Source organism: Xenia sp. Carnegie-2017, unplaced genomic scaffold, assembly GCF_021976095.1.
Source record: "Xenia sp. Carnegie-2017 unplaced genomic scaffold, XeniaSp_v1 HiC_scaffold_20, whole genome shotgun sequence".
Lineage (NCBI taxonomy): Eukaryota > Metazoa > Cnidaria > Anthozoa > Malacalcyonacea > Xeniidae > Xenia > Xenia sp. Carnegie-2017.
In genome coordinates, this window is record NW_025813483.1 from 5,365,314 (window position 1) to 5,384,047 (window position 18,734).

The 18,734-nt window shown below is 35.5% G+C and overlaps 2 protein-coding genes and 1 long non-coding RNA gene across 3 annotated transcripts; 2 read left to right on the top strand and 1 right to left on the bottom strand.

Moving 5' to 3' along the window:
- The first annotated feature begins 1,672 nt into the window (after window positions 1-1,672).
- Window positions 1,673-4,536, top strand: LOC124442964 (SAM and SH3 domain-containing protein 1-like). Its single transcript, XM_046993483.1, has 3 exons — window positions 1,673-1,966; window positions 2,457-2,588; window positions 3,311-4,536. The coding sequence occupies exons 1-3, from the start codon at window positions 1,697-1,699 to the stop codon at window positions 3,572-3,574; spliced, it is 666 nt and encodes a 221-aa protein (XP_046849439.1). The 5' UTR covers window positions 1,673-1,696; the 3' UTR covers window positions 3,575-4,536.
- Window positions 2,774-6,309, bottom strand: LOC124442965. Its single transcript, XR_006947447.1, has 3 exons — window positions 6,192-6,309; window positions 5,532-6,088; window positions 2,774-3,421 (listed from the first exon to the last, which is right to left on the bottom strand). It is a non-coding gene; the product is annotated as an uncharacterized LOC124442965 (long non-coding RNA).
- Window positions 6,310-8,239: 1,930 nt separating this feature from the next.
- Window positions 8,240-17,686, top strand: LOC124441547. The gene is made up of 10 exons (XM_046992024.1): window positions 8,240-8,255; window positions 8,621-8,694; window positions 9,918-10,117; window positions 10,161-10,164; window positions 10,227-10,311; window positions 11,851-11,975; window positions 12,137-12,179; window positions 12,332-13,014; window positions 13,490-13,621; window positions 16,416-17,686. Exons 1-10 carry the CDS (start codon window positions 8,240-8,242, stop codon window positions 16,677-16,679), a joined length of 1,626 nt encoding a protein of 541 aa, XP_046847980.1. The 3' UTR covers window positions 16,680-17,686.
- Window positions 17,687-18,734: the final 1,048 nt, after the last annotated feature.

Sequence of the window (18,734 nt, forward strand, 5' to 3'; positions counted from 1 at the left end):
CTTTAATCATCAAGCTTGTCTGTCGTCCGTTGACATTGACCGGAAGTAAATACGTTGTTTTACACCAATGACAATCATCAAGCTTGTCTGTCATGCGTTGACATTGACCGGAAGTAAATACGTTGTTTTACACCAATGACTGTTATCAAGGTTACCCTGCATAGACATTAACCTAAAGTAAATATGTTTGTTGCCAATTGCAGTTGTCAAGCATGTCTAAAGCCTAGTTCAAATATAGTTGTAATAGTTGTAATTCAGGCAATTTTTTCAAACTGGGTCAAATTTACATGCGGCTTTTCATCGCTTATATTTGATAAAAAACGCCCGGGCTAGGTTTTTGTGACAAGTTTTTTCATTGGCAAGGCTTGGTCAATGGATTTTGATGTATTATCGTAAAAGAAATGAAAAGAAAAATGAAATTGCCATTGCCGAATAGCGTTCACGTATAAATTAAGATGGCGACTGTTGTAATTGTTGTAGACATTGAACTAGATTCATCTTCTTCAACAGCTCCCGATTTGTCTGCGATTAAATTACAACAATTGCAACGGGCGTTCACATATAGTTGCAAGTAATTGTTGTAGACCTTCATCGCCGACAGAAATACAAAAAATACAACTATATGTGAACTAGGCTTAACATAAAAATAGACCGGAAGTAAATATGTTGTAGCACGCCATTGACAGTCAACAAGCTTGTCCTACACACAATGCGATGCCGACGTTGAGTGTAGGAGTATCACGACGTGTTTTGCGACATCTTGCTACTTTGTCTTGTGAAGTAAAACCAATTTATCGTAATTTTTATCACAATTTTTCAGATTCTAATGTGGACATTTCTCAAAGCACCAGCAATATCCCATCTTCGACTACCTCGGACTCATCACCAGATTCAACCCAAGGACTATCTCGCAAACACAGAGTGGACACTGACAGCAGTGAAACTGTAGGTTTAGTTTTCATGTTTTCTAATATCTTCCGTTCAGACCTTCGCTACTCGTTTGGACACTCTTTCTATAATAAACGAAAGGCGACTTAGCATGAATTTTAACCTAAGAATGTCTTCGTAAATATGTAATCCTGACTATTTTTGTTCCGTTTTAGCTATGTTCCAGTGGTAGTGTCGAATTTGATACAAACGCTCAAGGTATATGTGCGCTTCACACTCCGGAATTTTTATCGAGGAAGAAAACTTCAATGAACTACTGTGTTTTTTATATTGAATTACTGAGTTACATATGATTTTTTTATGATTTACATTTTCCTATATTCTCTCGTCTTTCACAGTTTCTCATCATGGTCTTTCACCGGCGTCTTCAAAATTTCCAAAGAACGATGTTCGACGAGCGGCTTCCGAGAAAAAAAGAACAAATAAGATGAATGAGGAGGAAAATCGTCGCAGTACCATATCCAACTCGGATTTAAATAACGCATCTTCGGGTAGTCTTTCTCACTCACAAGAAAACGTCAATAATCAGCCTCCTATTCCGCCATCGAAAAAGCCATCACGAGCTAACATCGGTAAAAACATCCCATCGGGTTTGCGGACCCCGGACATTTCGGCTAGTGCCGGGAAATCACCGCAAATCGAGAGGAAATCGAAACCGGATATTATTACCAAACAACATGAAGGAGGAAAACCTGTTTTACCACCCAAGCTCTCCCCAAGTAAACCAGCGAAACTTCCTCCTAAGCCGATGACATCTAATAGTTTACCTAGAAACGCCCCCCTTAGGTCTATTGCCAACGGCAATTTAATTGAAGATGCCACACAAGATACGAGGACTAAAGGCGAGGTGACGTCACAGATTTTGACGTCACGGCAGGCAAGGAAGGTGCCACCAAAACCATCGCCTGCGACTAGGGTTTCCCGCCATAAACCGAGTGGAGCTAAACTTTTGGAAATGATCGAGAAGAAACTTGAAGAAGAAGGAATTGATTTATTACAAGATCCTTATACAAATCAGGTGGGATTTTGGTTGTGAAAGTCGCTAGTACTGCACATACGTTTAATGATTTTCCTTAAAAATGCTTATTTAAAGAATGAATAACGGCTAAATTATTTTTGAGCAATGATTTACTTTATAACTATATGATTGTTGACAACCTGTTTATGTTAAATAGTTAACTAGATATGTAGAAAACGGGAGGTTCTTTACATTCCTCCCCGGATGTAATACGTAGAAATCCTGCAAGGTTGGATGTGAGTGTGGCGCAAATGTATAATGTTTAGGACCAAAGACTAAAGGGATGTGATTAGTAGAATAAGTTTTTCATGAAGTATTGCATAAATGACATCACATTATGATTTCATGAAGTATCATAAAAATGGTGACATTACAGTCGGTCTCTATTATTATACATGTATAAATAGTATTTAATAGTTAAAACAATGTCAAGTTTTTGCCAATCACAAACATCCACCATTTTAATATTTTCTTATTTTTGTTGTACCAGAATGGTAAATGGGGTGTTCCCATGACGCTGGTTGATCGATATTCCCGCGAGTTGAAGACGACGATGAGAGAAGTTGCCAAGGAAATGGATCATATAAGGGTGGAAAAATTAGATCATGTTAAGAAAAAGGCGGTGAGTTTTCATAAATTTTTCACGACATTATAAAGCTTCTTTATTACGCATCGTCCTTGTTTGATATGGTTTCTTTTGGTGTTAGCCATTAAGGCGGTGTAAAAGATGAAAACTTCAATTATTATGTATTTAGTCCTTGATTGATATGGTTGTTTTGATGTTAACCATTAAGGCGGTGTAAAAGATGAAAACTTCAATTATTATGTATTTAGTCCTTGATTGATATGGTTTGTTTTGATGTTAACCATTAAGGCGATGTAAAAGATGAAAACTTCAATTATTATGTATTTAGATGATCATATGTTTGTTATGTCTTTGTTCGTGCGTAAGATAAGACGTGAAAATCTGACTGAGTACAATTGAGCCTCGGTTCGCATGATTTTTCTCCATTATTGAAAGAATTTATTTATTGTAGGTTTTCATGTGTCGTTGTTTTGTCAGCAGCTCCTTTGTGAAACGTTGTCTTTGTGAAACTTTGTCTTTCTGAAACGTTGAGATTTTTTTGCTCGAATGAAAACTAACGCAATTAAAAATTTCACTGAAATTTGAAACTTTCTAAAAAAGCTGCGACATCGTCATTTGCATTTTATTTATAATCGAGACATGTAAATTTTTGCCCGCATTGAAGGTTTTTTGTTTTTGTAATAGCCCAGAAAGTAGAATAATCGTCGCACAAGAAGTAGACATGCCAAATGAAACGGTTTTTTTATTTTTTCTGTAAGGTTCCATGTGATATTTCCAGTCTTCGCTTCGCTCCAGATGTTGTGGGAAAACTTAGTTCAGTGGTGGACTGGTTGACGTCACTTGGACTGCCAATGTACATAGAAAATTTTCTGGAAGAAGGATACGATGATATGAGTATTGTACCCTATCTTTCACACGACCATCTTCGTCATGCAAATATCACAAATACTGATCATATCGCTAGACTTATTCGATCCCTTGAAAACATGGCCCCAGACCCTCACTCTTACAATGGAGATTGACGAGGCCCCAGACCTCTCCTCTTACAATGGAGATTAAAGAGGCCGCAGACTTCTCCTCTTACGACGGAGGTTGATGAGGCCCATACCCTTGTCGTGTCGTGTACATTAACTAAGTCAAATGACTCAAATCTCGCTCACGACTTGTCGATAATTATTAGAAATGATAATGTATTTATATATTATGATTCGGTTTTACGAAAGCTCGACAATGCTGCCCAAGGGATGTTCAAAATTATAATAGATATCGATTTAACGGCTGATGTAGGAAACGAACCTCGTGTCCAGGAGAAAGGACAATGGGTACGAGGTTGACACCATTGAACTGTCTTTTGAATCTGGAGTGCTCTCTTTGTTGTTGCAATCCTTGAAGCCGAAATTTAAGTTTTCTTGAGTTTTTAGATATAATTTCCATGAAATAATTTTAAAGAATGAACAAAAATCTATATAAAATACAGTCGCACAAACTGCCATGATACGTTTTACCTCACGAGCTCGGGTAAATAACGAAAATACTCTGATATGAATGCGTCTTAGTGTTCTTCAGATGATTTATAGCACTACTATTGGAGTTAGTGTTCCAGTTTATATTATAGTTCAATGGTTGTCAGCCACCAAGCATCTCCAGTAACATGCTTTTCAATAGTTTAGTGCGCTAAAACGTCATCGTACGTTTTAAACTATTTTTGTGTAGAAAAAACTAACTTCTTTCAAACCTGTTTGTTTTGGTTTGCATGCTAATATTATAAATCTATTCATGATTGTGGAATTTGTGAATCGTATTTGGCGACATTTTGTCGAATGAATTTAGTTATACACAAGTCTTGAATTCTTTTGAACATATATATACTTGTCACTTTTCTATAATAATTTCGATATGATAAATCCTACAATGATGCAATAACATTTTTACATATATTATTTATTGAGAAATAAATTAGAATTTATCTGTGTTGAATATTTTACATATGACAATAAATAAATATTGGTATTTTAGCTTACATATGCAAATATGCCGTGTAGTTATTCGCTTACATCATCACATGTGAATAGATTATATGTATCCGCGTCAGATTTATGTATTTATAGACTGGGTCTAGCATTTATCTTCTGAGGAACAGTCATCTATTCTCACTCACTTTCAACAAATCTTTTGTCAACATCTTTAAATCTTCAAACCTGATTTGTTTTGTAGACTTGATTAGCGCTGTCACAAATGCGTGCAAGTAATTTAATTTGCCAGGATATTTTGATTTGCACGAATAGGTACACTTGAGTTCTATATATATTTATTTATATCGTCGTTAGCACGATGTTCATACATGCAAAACATGTTGTATTAAAAATTCCTTTTGAAATCAAATTTTTTCAATTTTACCCCGGATGAATGAATATCCTTTCCCAGTTATCGGGCAGCAATGCTAACAAGTCTTAATAGTAGACTTCCATCCGAATGCTATAGTGTACGCTCTTACTTTGATTATTTTTGTTAATTGAAGGGTAAGTTCAGTGAAACACGATCTGCACAAAACTGATGTGCTCGAATTATCATGAATATGAACAGTGACACTGATCAAGTTGTTGGTTTGAAGACACTTAAGAAAAGGAAGAAAGGCCAAAAAGCAAGGCTAGAATGATTTAAAAATTATTAAGGAATGCGGCCTCTCTGTCACTTACTAACTTCTTCTCTTTAATAGTGACAACTGAATAATGAACATTGCAAGTAGTCATTGGCTACCACAATCACGTTCAAATAATTTCAAACAAATAAAGCTGGCAAAGTCCCTTTCAAGCAAAATTTGCAACTCACAATTAAAGTTGAAGGATCTTATATATATATCATGAAAAGAATATTACATATCTGAAAAAGACTTAACCTTAAATTTATAAATACACCATGCCATCTTCGATGATAGTATTTTCATATGTAGGTGGTAATTCGCAAATAGTTAATACGTACTTTTTAACTTTACTGTAAATTTCTATTCCGTACGATTCTCGTGAATACCAACGTAAGTTGAAGATGTTACCGTGTTTACCCTAGGAGAAACAACCCTGAGAAAAACAACCCCAGGAAATACAACCTTGGGAAAAACAATCCTAGGAAACTATAAGCCCCCCTGTCAACAAGACTCTGGTAACAATGTTGCTTAACACATGAATTGACTAAATTTGTATCAGTGGAAAAAAATTTCAGTGACGAAAACAGAATTTTGTTTTATTTTCTACAGACTTACGCTATTACAGTAAAAAAGAATTGTCAACGACGACATACATAGCTACATTGTTACTGTCACTTCTTGAATAAGGAATTAGCATCCAGCTAACCCCAGCGCCTCCACGATACCTACGTTTCCATACGAGGATTGAACTTAGCACGAAAACGAGGATAAGAACGAGCTAGAGAATCTAAACGCACACGGTAACGTTTTCTTGCATTGTTTTTCCTATTCTTCTGATCCTTATGAAACGCAGGGTCGGTGATACCAATCGCTTCACTTTCATCATCACTGTAGGCTTGACAAAATCAATATGATATACAAATGAGAAGGATTGTTAGTTTACTTTCTTTTAAAACACTAAGTAATAACAAAATGTAGCATGACTGCAAAATATATACCTGATTGTGGCAAGACAACCATTACGGCCAAAAGTGCACACAAAATAACCAACTTCATTTTATTTTCTTCTTCTTAACCTTCTTGTAAGAAACATTTACACTTACTGATGCCAGCATCTCGAGTCTTGTGCTTTATAACTGTCCGTATTATGCAGATTTCTAGCTGTTTTTGTAATAAATTGAAAGACTGTTTTACTTGATAGATCGTTTTAAACAATCTAATTATAACAAATTACGATATGTTCCCATAGCGATTATCGCGCAAAACGGAAAGAATACGCTCAACAATTGATTCCAAATCCGCATCTATAATTTCAAGGAGTTGCAATTTCTTGATTTTTCATTCATAACTAAAGCAAATATTTTAACTAAATATTTTAAGTAATGATTAAAACTCTAAGTGTTCATACTCTGACGTCGTCGGGTAAATATCTCAAACGTCCCACTGAGCAATTATGAATCTATATCTCTCTCGAGTCATGAATGATGATAAAGCTGAAATGGGTGCAATGTCGCAATCATACTTGTAAGATAAAAATATTATTGTGACAAAACTGACCATGGATTTGCCAGGCAAAAAGCGAATTCTAACTATAAATAAATTACCCAACATAAACCCTTTTATGCGGCATATGTTATTACACTTCACACTAATTCACAATGATAATACACAATTGACACCCACACATTACAGCTAAAAATATCACACCTAAATCACACTTCACAACTAAAAACATTTCACTTCACACTAATTCACAATGATAATATACATTTCCTGCACACACAATACAATAACGTTAGAAGCAGATAACAAATACGGCTAACCTAACGTTAGTCAAACTCTATGACTCTGAAGATGACTACCGCTAAGGTTGTCGAAACGTCAGTCAACAACAACAAAAATAGTCCTTTTCAGGACTATACCAACCTGGACGATCTACATTTACAAAAATGTAAAAGTTTTATGTTGGGCAATTATATTTATACTTAGGATAAGATAGAAATATATCACATAGGTATTTGTTACTAATTGAAGATACAAAGGTTCGTCTTATGGTAAGGAGTCGATAATTGATACACATTTCAATTATATTTTCCTTCATAAAATTCAATTAGAGCTGAAACGTGCAAAATTTTGAGCGTTAGGAGTCAAAAGGAGTACAAAAAATGCAAAATATTTCAAATTCAGCAATCAAAAATTGCAAATTCAACCATAAAATTGCTTTAATTGTATAATTAGAGCCAAGGCTTAGACTCTCCAGCTGTGGTGCAATTATATTAAGTGCTGCTGTTACGTGGAATATTCGAATCCTGTGAAGCCGACACGTAAATTCTAAATTATGAACATTGCAAGTCTTGTAAGTTGTAAAAGCCTTTTTCAAAATATAGCATTTATCAATAGGGAGACATTTATCGCAAAGCAACAATTAGCAAGAATCTACAATGCCAGATAAAGGCGAAATAATGGATATATAAACCAACAATACATCCCACAAAAAATGTCAAACACAATTAAAACATTAATTCTTGGTTATTTTTAACGTCGGCGTATTTCAAAGGCTGGTATAAAGAAAGCCGCGACCTCTTTGAAATTGTTGCTGCTGAAATGAAATATTTTAAAAGCTGAATCCTGCTTTCTGACGACACGTTAGCATAACATGTAGAATTTTCATCGATTTTACTTTCCGTTCAAATTTTTGCAAGAGTGTTTCTTTCTGGTTTCCAGGCGAACCACATTATCATGTAAATCATGATATATTTAGTCAATCCGGTGCTAAGCAGTCATCCTCAATCGATGATATTGATATCTCTTGATTGCTTCGTACAACTGTTGTAGAAAATCACAGATGTGATAAAAGGCAAGTAATAAAATTTATGAATTTAACAACAATTTAATTTAATCCGTGCATGTAGAAAAAAGCCAATAAAAAACCAAATGAAACTTTGAATTTTATCTAAGGTTAATTAAAAAATCAGAGACTACAAATGTATATACACACAATGATATCACTCGACCATTTTATAAAGTTTCAAAACTATGAATAATTATGGGACTTGGGAAAGGTGAGCACGATCTATTACTAGAGATGACAGTCTAATAAAGGTCACTAAAATAGTATGTAGCTCAGTGGCTTTAACATGGATATTATTTGGAGAAAGATTGATTCATATTTGTCCCTCGACTGCTTAACGGTTGATCGCGTAACACGGTTCGTCTGAATTTGAAAGATAAAGCGCAAAACTATAAAATGATTTATTACAACGCATGCACTGCTTGGTCAATAGCTGAAATTGCATTAGCCTGTGCAAACTGATCTGTGCTCAATCAAAAAACCAATCAAAGAGAATTTGCAAATCAATACGTGCCAGAAGAAATATTCGAATATTTATTTTATATCTAATCGTTTCGCATTATTATTTATTTGTAGAGGACATAAAAGATGGTCTTTTTCATGATTTAATTATACAAATCCTGGAGACGTTTACGAGAACTCTTGCGCAGGTGCGAACTCTCGACTTTCATCCTAGGGCTTGTACTGATCTGCTTTCGAGTTCATCCAAAGATATCCTCGGTTTGCATAATGCAGCACAGTCTTTTTAAATCCTATTTAAGATTTCAAAAACGCCTTACAGAGAATAAGAAGTTTTGGGATTATCTGCACGGAATAGTATCTTTTTTTGTTAAGTAATTTGGAAGGTCATGGTTAATGAAGAAGAACATTAACATAGATAAATATTGTAGTATTCCGAATAAAATTTTTGTTTAAAGCAAAAATGACCAACAATAAAGTCACACGATGTACACTGAAAGAAAGTAAAAGTTAGCCGGCATATCTCTATGGCTCATTGTATGCATGCAAAGAAAGAGATCTAGAAGAGTCCTTCCTCGTTGCCAATTTAACAGCAATGACTTTTGGAGAACATGTATGATTGCTGCCTTTAATTAGTTATGAAAAAGATTTGTAACGAAGCATCAAACGTCGTTTGTTAGCAGTAAAGGATCCTGGATGAAGTCCACTCGCTTTTCTTACAAGTTTTACTTTATGTCACATGCATATGTTACGTAGCAAGACCGTTTATTTAGAGCTGCTGTGCAAATATTTCAATGTTCATTCACTGTAAAAAAAACAATGTTAATGTTCTAAATATTTCATATCAAGACAAAACTCTCGGGATGGCCGCGCGTTTTGAAACCTCTTGTCAACTTAATGTGCAATGCGAAATATTCGCTTTCGTTTAAAAGATCAACCAAAATCAAGGACATAGTATAAATTTGTTTTCTTCCTTGACTTTGGTATACGATCTATTCACATCAACAATTGTAGGGTATTTAGTGCAATTTCGATAAACCCTGCTGAGAAACATTTTAACTCTTGTTGTACACAGTGACGTAGCCGGCCTGGTGTTCGTTGTTGCGTGGGGGTGGGGGTGCAAAATTCAAATATTCATGTTCTGTCTTGTTCATTTCATTGAAATCAATTGTTTTCTGCGGATTAAAAAACATGTATACCTGAATATCTTTCCTCTCACCACAACCAATTATCAATGCTAGCTAAGCTTTCGGTTGTAAAGCAATCGCTGTATTTTCTAACACCTTAGTTATTGTGCTCATGAGATAAGTGGTGCATCTCACACTTTCACACCCGTAATAGGTATATAGTTTTAATCGAATCAGGGGGGTACTTCCTCACTATAGCAAACTTAGAACGTGGTTACCATTTACAGGGGGCTGAGAGGAAAGATTCAAAGAAGAAGAAAGGTGGTGGTATTTTCAGTCGAAGCAGCTTTAAGCGTCGATCCAGCGGACATAATTCAGAGATAATGGCTTCCGATATACAATTGTTTGAAAAGGACAGGAATGAATTGATGAGGAAAATAAAAAATAAGGAAATAACATCGGAGGAAGCATGGGATCAATTGAGAAGGTACGAGTAGCTATGTAAGAATGGATTTATACTCTTTATTTAGCGTGGTATCTCATATGACTCTATTTCTAACAAGCCCCTTTTCCAAGAAGCCTGCCCTATCTAATAGACTACGCTATTTAACAAGCTCCCCCCTGGGAAAGTATACAATTCGACAACTGTTCAACTTTGCAACACATCAACTTTCTACACAGGTTTGTCAACTGTTCAACTTTGCAACACCTCAACTTTCTACACAGGTTTGTCAACTGTTCAACTTTGCAACACATCAACTTTCTACTCAGGTTTGTCAACTGTTCAACTTTGCAACACATCAACTTTCTACTCAAGTTTGTCAACTGTTCAACTTTGCAACACATCAACTTTCTACACAGGTTTGTCAACTGTTCAACTTTGCAACACCTCAACTTTCTACACAGGTTTGTCAACTGTTCAACTTTGCAACACATCAACTTTCTACACAGGTTTGTCAACTGTTCAACTTTGCAACACCTCAACTTTCTACACAGGTTTGTCAACTGTTCAACTTTGCAACACCTCAACTTTCTACACAGGTTTGTCAACTGCTCAACTTTGCAACACATCAACTTTCTACACAGGTTTGTCAACTGTTCAACTTTGCAACACATCAACTTTCTACACAGGTTTGTCAACTGTTCAACTTTGCAACACATCAACTTTCTACACAGGTTTGTCAACTGTTCAACTTTGCAACACCTCAACTTTCTACACAGGTTTGTCAACTGTTCAACTTTGCAACACATCAACTTTCTACACAGGTTTGTCAACTGTTCAACTTTGTAACACATCAACTTTCTACACAGGTTCGTCTTTGATAACACAAACTATAACCTACTAATGTGTTGTTTTACACCAATGACAATCATCAAGCTTGAAGATGACTACCGCTAAGGTTGTCGAAACGTCAGTCAACAACAAAAACAGTCCTTTTCAAGACTATACCAACCTGGACGATCTACATTTACAAACATGTAACGATACTCCCGCGTTCAAACCATTTACTTTAATCATCAAGCTTGTCTGTCATGCGTTGACATTGACCGGAAGTAAATACGTTGTTTTACACCAATGACTGTCATCAAGCTTACCCAACATAGACATTAACCGGAAGTAAATATGTTTGTTGCCAATTGCAGTTGTCAAGCATGTCTAAAGCCTAGTTCACATATAGTTGTAATTCAGGCGATTTTTCAAACTAGGGTCAAATTTACATGCGGCTTTTCATCGCTTATATTTCATAAAAACGCCCGGTTAGGTTTTTGACAAGCTTTCTCATTGGCAAGGTTTGGTCAAGGATTTTGATGATTTATCGTAAAAGAAATGAAAAGAAGAAATGAAATTGCTATTGCCGATTAGCGTTCAGTATAAATTTCTTAAGTCGGCGACTGTTGTAATTGTTGTAGAGATTGAACAGGATTCGACTTCTTCAACAGCTCCCGATTTGTCTGCGATTAAATTACAACAATTACAACGGGCGTTCACATATATTTGTAATTGTTTTAAACCATCATCGCCGACTGTATTACAATAATTACAACTATATGTGAACTAGGCTTAACATGAAAATTGACCGGAAGTAAATATGTTGTAGCGCGCCATTAACAGTCAACAAGCTTGTCCTGCACATGGAGTATCACGTGTTTTGCGACATCTTGCTACTTTGTCTTGTCAAATGAAACCAATTTATCATAATTTTTATCACAATTTTTCAGATTCTAACGTGGACATTTCTCAAAGCACAAGCAATATCCCATCTTCGACTGCCTCGGACTCATCACCAAATTCAACCCCAGGACTATCTCGCAAACACAGAGTGGACACTGACAGTAGTGAAACTGTAGGTTTAGTTTTCATGTTTTCCAATATCTTCCGTTCAGACCTTCGCTACTCGTTTGGACACTCTTTTTATAATAAATGAAGGCGACTTCTTAGCATGAATTTTATCCTAAGAATGTCTTCGTGAATGTGTAATCGTGACTATATTTTGTTCCGTTTTAGCTTTGTTCCAGTGGTAGTGTCGAATTTGATACAAACGTTCAAGGTATATGTGCGCTTCACACTCCTCCCCCCCCCGGAATTTTTTATTGAGGAAGAAACTTTCATTGAATTACTGTGTTTTTTATATTGAATTACTGAGTTACATATGTTTTTTTTTATGATTTACATTTTCCTATATTCTCTCGTCTTTCACAGTTTCTCATCATGGTCTTTCACCGGCGTCTTCAAAATTTCCAAAGAACGATGTTCGACGAGCGGCTTCCGAGAAAAAAAGAACAAATAAGATGAATGAGGAACAAAATCGTCGCAGTACCATATCCAACTCGGATTTAAACAACGTATCTTCGGGTAGTCTTTCTCACTCACAAGAAAACGTCAATAATCAGCCTCCCATTCCGCCATCGAAAAAGCCACCACGAGCTAACATCGGTAAAAACATCCCATCGGGTTTGCGGACCCCGGACATTTCGGGTAGTGCCGGGAAATCACCGCAAATCGATAGGAAATCGAAACCGGATATTATTACCAAACAACATGAAGGAGGAAAACCTGTTTTACCACCCAAGCCGGCTCTCCCAAGTAAACCATCGAAACTTCCTCCTAAGCCGATGACATCTAAAAGTTTACCTAGAAACGCCCCCCTTTTGTCTGTTGCCAACGGCAATTTAATTGAAGATGCCACACAAGATACGAGGACTAAAGGCGAGGTGACGTCACAGGTTTTGACGTCACGGCAGGCAAGGAAGGTGCCACCAAAACCATCGCCTGCGACTAGGGTTTCCCGCCATAAACCAAGTGGAACTAAACTTTTGGAAATGATCGAGAAGAAACTTGAAGAAGAAGGAGTTGATTTATTACAAGATCCTTATACAAATCAGGTAGGATTTTGGTTGTGAAAGTCGTTAGTACTGCACATACGCTTAATGATTTTCCTTAAAAATGCTTATGGAAAGAATGATTAACGGCTAAATTATTTTCGAGCAATGATTTAATTTATAACCTGTTTATGTTAAATAGTTAACTAGATATGTGGAAAACGGGAGGTTCTTTGCATTCCTCCCCGGATGTAATACGTAGAAATCCTGCAAGGTTGGATGTGAGAGTGGCGCAAATGTATAATGTTTAGGACCAAAGACTAAAGGGTTGTGATTAGTAGAATAAGTTTTTCATGAAGTATTGCATAAATGACATCACATTATGATTTCATGAAGTATCATAGAAATGGTGACATTACAGTAGGTCTCTATTATTATACATGTATAAATAGTATTCAATAGTTAAAACAATGTCAAGTTTTTGCCAATCACAAACATCCGCCATTTTAATATTTTCTTGTTGTTTTTGTTGTACCAGAATGGTAAATGGGGTGTTCCCATGACGCTGGTTGATCGATATTCCCGCGAGTTGAAGACGACGATGAGAGAAGTTGCCAAGGAAATGGATCATATAAGGGTGGAAAAATTAGATCATGTTAAGAAAAAGGCGGTGAGTTTTCATAAATATTTCATGACATTATAAAGCTTCTTTATTACGCGTCGTCCTTGTTTGATATGGTTTGTTTTGGTGAATGTTTTTATGCAGTGCGGTGTTTGAAATTAAATGAGATATGATCTTCGCACTTAGCTGGACAATTTAAGCAATCGTCTCAGGACCTTCAGGTGACTCAGGGATTCGAGGATTGCGGTGACTGACCACTGAGCTATGAAGTGGTGCAATATTGTTGGGCCATGTTTTCTCGTGAAATGAATGTCATATGAATGTGCAACAATATTGACCTGCTCACCACTGTGACTTCTCAGTGGTCAGAACTGCACCGGCACCGCAGAGGTCATTCTGAATCCAAGTCACCTGATTTTCAGGTCCTGAGACGATTGCTTAAATTGTCCAGCTAAGTGCGAAGATCATATCTCATTTAATTTCAAACACCGCACTGCATAAAACATTCATTTCACGAGAAAACATGAGCCCAACAATATTGACCTGCTCACCACTGTGTGACTTCATAGCTCAGTGGTCAGAGCACTGCACCGGCACCGCAGAGGTCATGGGTTCGAATCCCGTTGAGTCACCTGATTTTTTCAGGTCCTGAGACGATTGCTTAAATTGTCCAGCTAAGTGCGAAGATCATATCTCATTTAAGTTTGTTTTGGTGTTAGCCATTAAGGCGGTGTAAAAGATGAAAACTTCAATTATTATCTATTTAGTCCTTGTTTGATGTGGTTTGTTTTGGTGTTAGCCATTAAGGCGGTGTAAAAGATGAAAACTTCAATTATTATCTATTTAGTCCTTGTTTGATGTGGTTTGTTTTGATGTTAGCCATTAAGGCGGTGTAAAAGATGAAAACTTCAATTATTATCTATTTAGTCCTTGTTTGATGTGGTTTGTTTTGATGTTAGCCATTAAGGTGGTGTAAAAGATGAAAACTTCAATTATTATCTATTTAGTCCTTGTTTGATGTGGTTTGTTTTGGTGTTAGCCATTAAGGCGGTGTAAAAGATGAAAACTTCAATTATTATCTATTTAGTCCTTGTTTGATGTGGTTTGTTTTGATGTTAGCCATTAAGGCGGTGTAAAAGATGAAAACTTCAATTATTATCTATTTAGTCCTTGTTTGATGTGGTTTGTTTTGATGTTAGCCATTAAGGCGGTGTAAAAGATGAAAACTTCAATTATTATCTATTTAGTCCTTGTTTGATGTGGTTTGTTTTGGTGTTAATCATTAAGGCGGTGTAAAAGATGAAAACTTCAATTATTATCTATTTAGTCCTTGTTTGATGTGGTTTGTTTTGATGTTAACCATTAAGGCGGTGTAAAAGATGAAAACTTCAATTATTATCTATTTAGTCCTTGTTTGATATGGTTTGTTTTGGTGTTAGCCATTAAGGCGGTGTAAAAGATGAAAACTTCAATTATTATCTATTTAGTCCTTGTTTGATGTGGTTTGTTTTGGTGTTAACCATTAAGGCGGCGTGAAAAACTTCAATTATTATCTATTTATCCTTGTTTGATTTTGTCCTGATGTTTGATAAAACTTCAATTATTATTATTTAGTCCTTGTTTGATATGGTTTGTTTAAGGCGGTGTAAAAGATGAAAACTTCAATTATTATCTATTTAGTCCTTGTTTGATATGGTTTGTTTTGGTGTTAGCCATTAAGGCGGTGTAAAAGATGAAAACTTCAATTATTATCTATTTAGTCCTTGTTTGATGTGGTTTGTTTTGGTGTTAGCCATTAAGGCGGTGTAAAAGATGAAAACTTCAATTATTATCTATTTAGTCCTTGTTTGATGTGGTTTGTTTTGATGTTAGCCATTAAGGCGGTGTAAAAGATGAAAACTTCAATTATTATCTATTTAGTCCTTGTTTGATGTGGTTTGTTTTGGTGGCGGTGTAAAAGATGAAAACTTCAATTATTATCTATTTAGTCCTTGTTTGATATGGTTTGTTTTGGTGTTAGCCATTAAGGCGGTGTAAAAGATGAAAACTTCAATTATTATCTATTTAGTCCTTGTTTGATGTGGTTTGTTTTGATGTTAGCCATTAAGGCGGTGTAAAAGATGAAAACTTCAATTATTATCTATTTAGTCCTTGTTTGATGTGGTTTGTTTTGATGTTAGCCATTAAGGCGGTGTAAAAGATGAAAACTTCAATTATTATCTATTTAGTCCTTGTTTGATGTGGTTTGTTTTGGTGTTAGCCATTAAGGCGGTGTAAAAGATGAAAACTTCAATTATTATCTATTTAGTCCTTGTTTGATATGGTTTGTTTTGGTGTTAGCCATTAAGGCGGTGTAAAAGATGAAAACTTCAATTATTATCTATTTAGTCCTTGTTTGATGTGGTTTGTTTTGATGTTAGCCATTAAGGCGGTGTAAAAGATGAAAACTTCAATTATTATCTATTTAGTCCTTGTTTGATGTGGTTTGTTTTGATGTTAGCCATTAAGGCGGTGTAAAGATGAAAACTTCAATTATTATCTATTTAGTCCTTGTTTGATGTGGTTTGTTTTGATGTTAGCCATTAAGGCGGTGTGAAGGATGAAAACTTCAATTATTATGTATTTAGATGATCATATGCTTGTTATGTCTTTGTTCGTGCTTAAGATAAGACGTGAAAATCTGACTGAGTACAATTTAGCCTTTGCATTTTATTTATAATCGAGACATGTAAATTTTTGTCCGCATTGAAGGTTTTTTGTATTTGTCGTAGCCCAGAAAGTAGAATAATCGTCGCACTAGAGGTAGACATGCCAAATGAAACGGTTTTTATTTTTCTGTAAGGTTCCATGTGATATTTCCAGTCTTCGCTTCGCTGCAGATGTTGTGGGAAAACTTAGTTCAGTGGTGGACTGGTTGACGTCACTTGGACTGCCAATGTACATAGAAAATTTTCTGGAAGAAGGATACGATGATATGAGTATTGTACCCTATCTTTCACACGACCATCTTCGTCATGCAAATATCACAAATACAGATCATATCGCTAGACTTATTCGATCCCTTGAAAACATGGCCCCAGACCCTCACTCTTACAATGGAGATTGACGAGGCCCCAGACCTCTCCTCTTACAATGGAGATTAAAGAGGCCGCAGACTTCTCCTCTTACGACGGAGGTTGATGAGGCCCAGACCCTAGTCGTGTCGTGTACATTAACTAGGTCAAATGACTCAAATCTCGCTCACGACTTGTCGATAATTATTAGAAATGATAATGTATTTATATATTATGATTCGGCTTTACCAAAGCTCGACATTGCTGCCCAAGGGATGTTCAAAATTATAATAGATGTCGATTTAACGGCTGATGTAGGAAACGAACCTCGTGTCCAGGAGAAAGGACAATGGGTACGAGGTTGACACCATTGAACTGTCTTTTGAATCTGGAGTGCTCTCTTTGTTGTTGCAATCCTTGAAGCCGAAATTTAAGTTTTCTTGAGTTTTTAGATATAATTTCCATGAAATAATTTTAAAGAATGAACAAAGATCTATATAAAATACAGTTGCACAAACTGCCATCATACGTTTTACCTTACGAGCTCGGGTAAATAACGAAAATACTCTGATATGAATGCGTCTTAGTGTGCATCAGATGATTTATAGCACTGCTATTGGAGTTAGTGCTCCAGTTTATATTATATTTCAATGGTTGTCAGCCACCAAGCATCTCCAATAACATGCTTTTCAATAGTTTAGTGCGCTAAAACGTCATCGTACGTTTTAAACTATTTTTGTGTAGAAAAAACTAACTTCTTTCAAACCTGTTTGTTTTGGTTTGCATGCCAATATTATAAATCTATTCATGATTGTGGAATTTGTGAATCGTATTTGGCGACATTTTGTCGAATGAATTTAGTTATACACAAGTCTTGAATTCTTTTGAACTTATATATGCTTGTCACTTTTCTATAATAATTTCGATATGATAAATCCTACAATGATGCAATAACATTTTTACATATATTATTTATTGAGAAATAAATTAGAATTATCTGTGTTGAATATTTTACATATGACAATAAATAAATATTGGTATTTTAGTTTACCTATGCAAATATGCCGTGAAGTTATTCGCTTACATCATCACATGTGAATAGATTATATGTATCCGCGTCAGATTTATGTATTTATACACTGGGTCTAGCATTTATCTTCTGAGGAACAGTCATCTATTCTCACTCACTTTCAACAAATCTTTTGTCAACATCTTTAAATCTGCAAACCTGATTTGTTTTGTAGACTTGATTAGCGCTGTCACAAATGCGTGCAAGTAATTTAATTTGCCAGGATATTTTGATTTGCACGAATAGGTAAACTTGAGTTCTATATATATTTATTTATATCGTCTCTAGCACGATGTTCATACATGCAAAACATGTTATATTAAAAATTCCTTTTGAAATCAAATTTTTTAAATTTTACCCCGGATGAATGAATATCCTTTCCCAGCTATCGGGCAGCAATGCCAACGAGTCTTAATAGTAGACTTCCATCCGAATGCTATAGTGTACGCTCTTACTTTGATTATTTTGTTAATTGAAGGGTAAGTTCAGTGAAACACGATCTGCACAAAACTGATGTGCTCGAATTATCATGACTATGAACAGTGACACTGATCAAGTTGTTGGTTTGAAGACACTTAAGAAAAGGAAGAAAGGCCAAAAAGCAAGGCTAGAATGATTTAAAAATTATTAAGGAATGATGCCTCTCTGTCACTTACTAACTTCTTTTCTTTTAATAGTGACAACTGAATAATGAGCATTGCAAGTAGTCATTGGCTACCACAATCACGTTCAAATAATTTAAAACAAATAAAGCTAGCAAAGTCCCTTTCAAGCAAATGTTGCAACTCACAATTAAAGTTGAAGGATCTTATATATATATCATGAAAGGAATATTACATATCTAAAAAAGACTTAACCTTAAATTTATAAATACACCATGCCATCTTCGATGATAGTATTTTCATATGTAGGTAGTAATTCGCTAATAGTTAGACGTACTTTTTAACTTTACTGTAAATTTCTCTTCCGTAAGATTCTCGTGAATACCAACGTAAGTTGAAGATGTTACCGTGTTTACCCTAGGAGAAACAACCCTGAG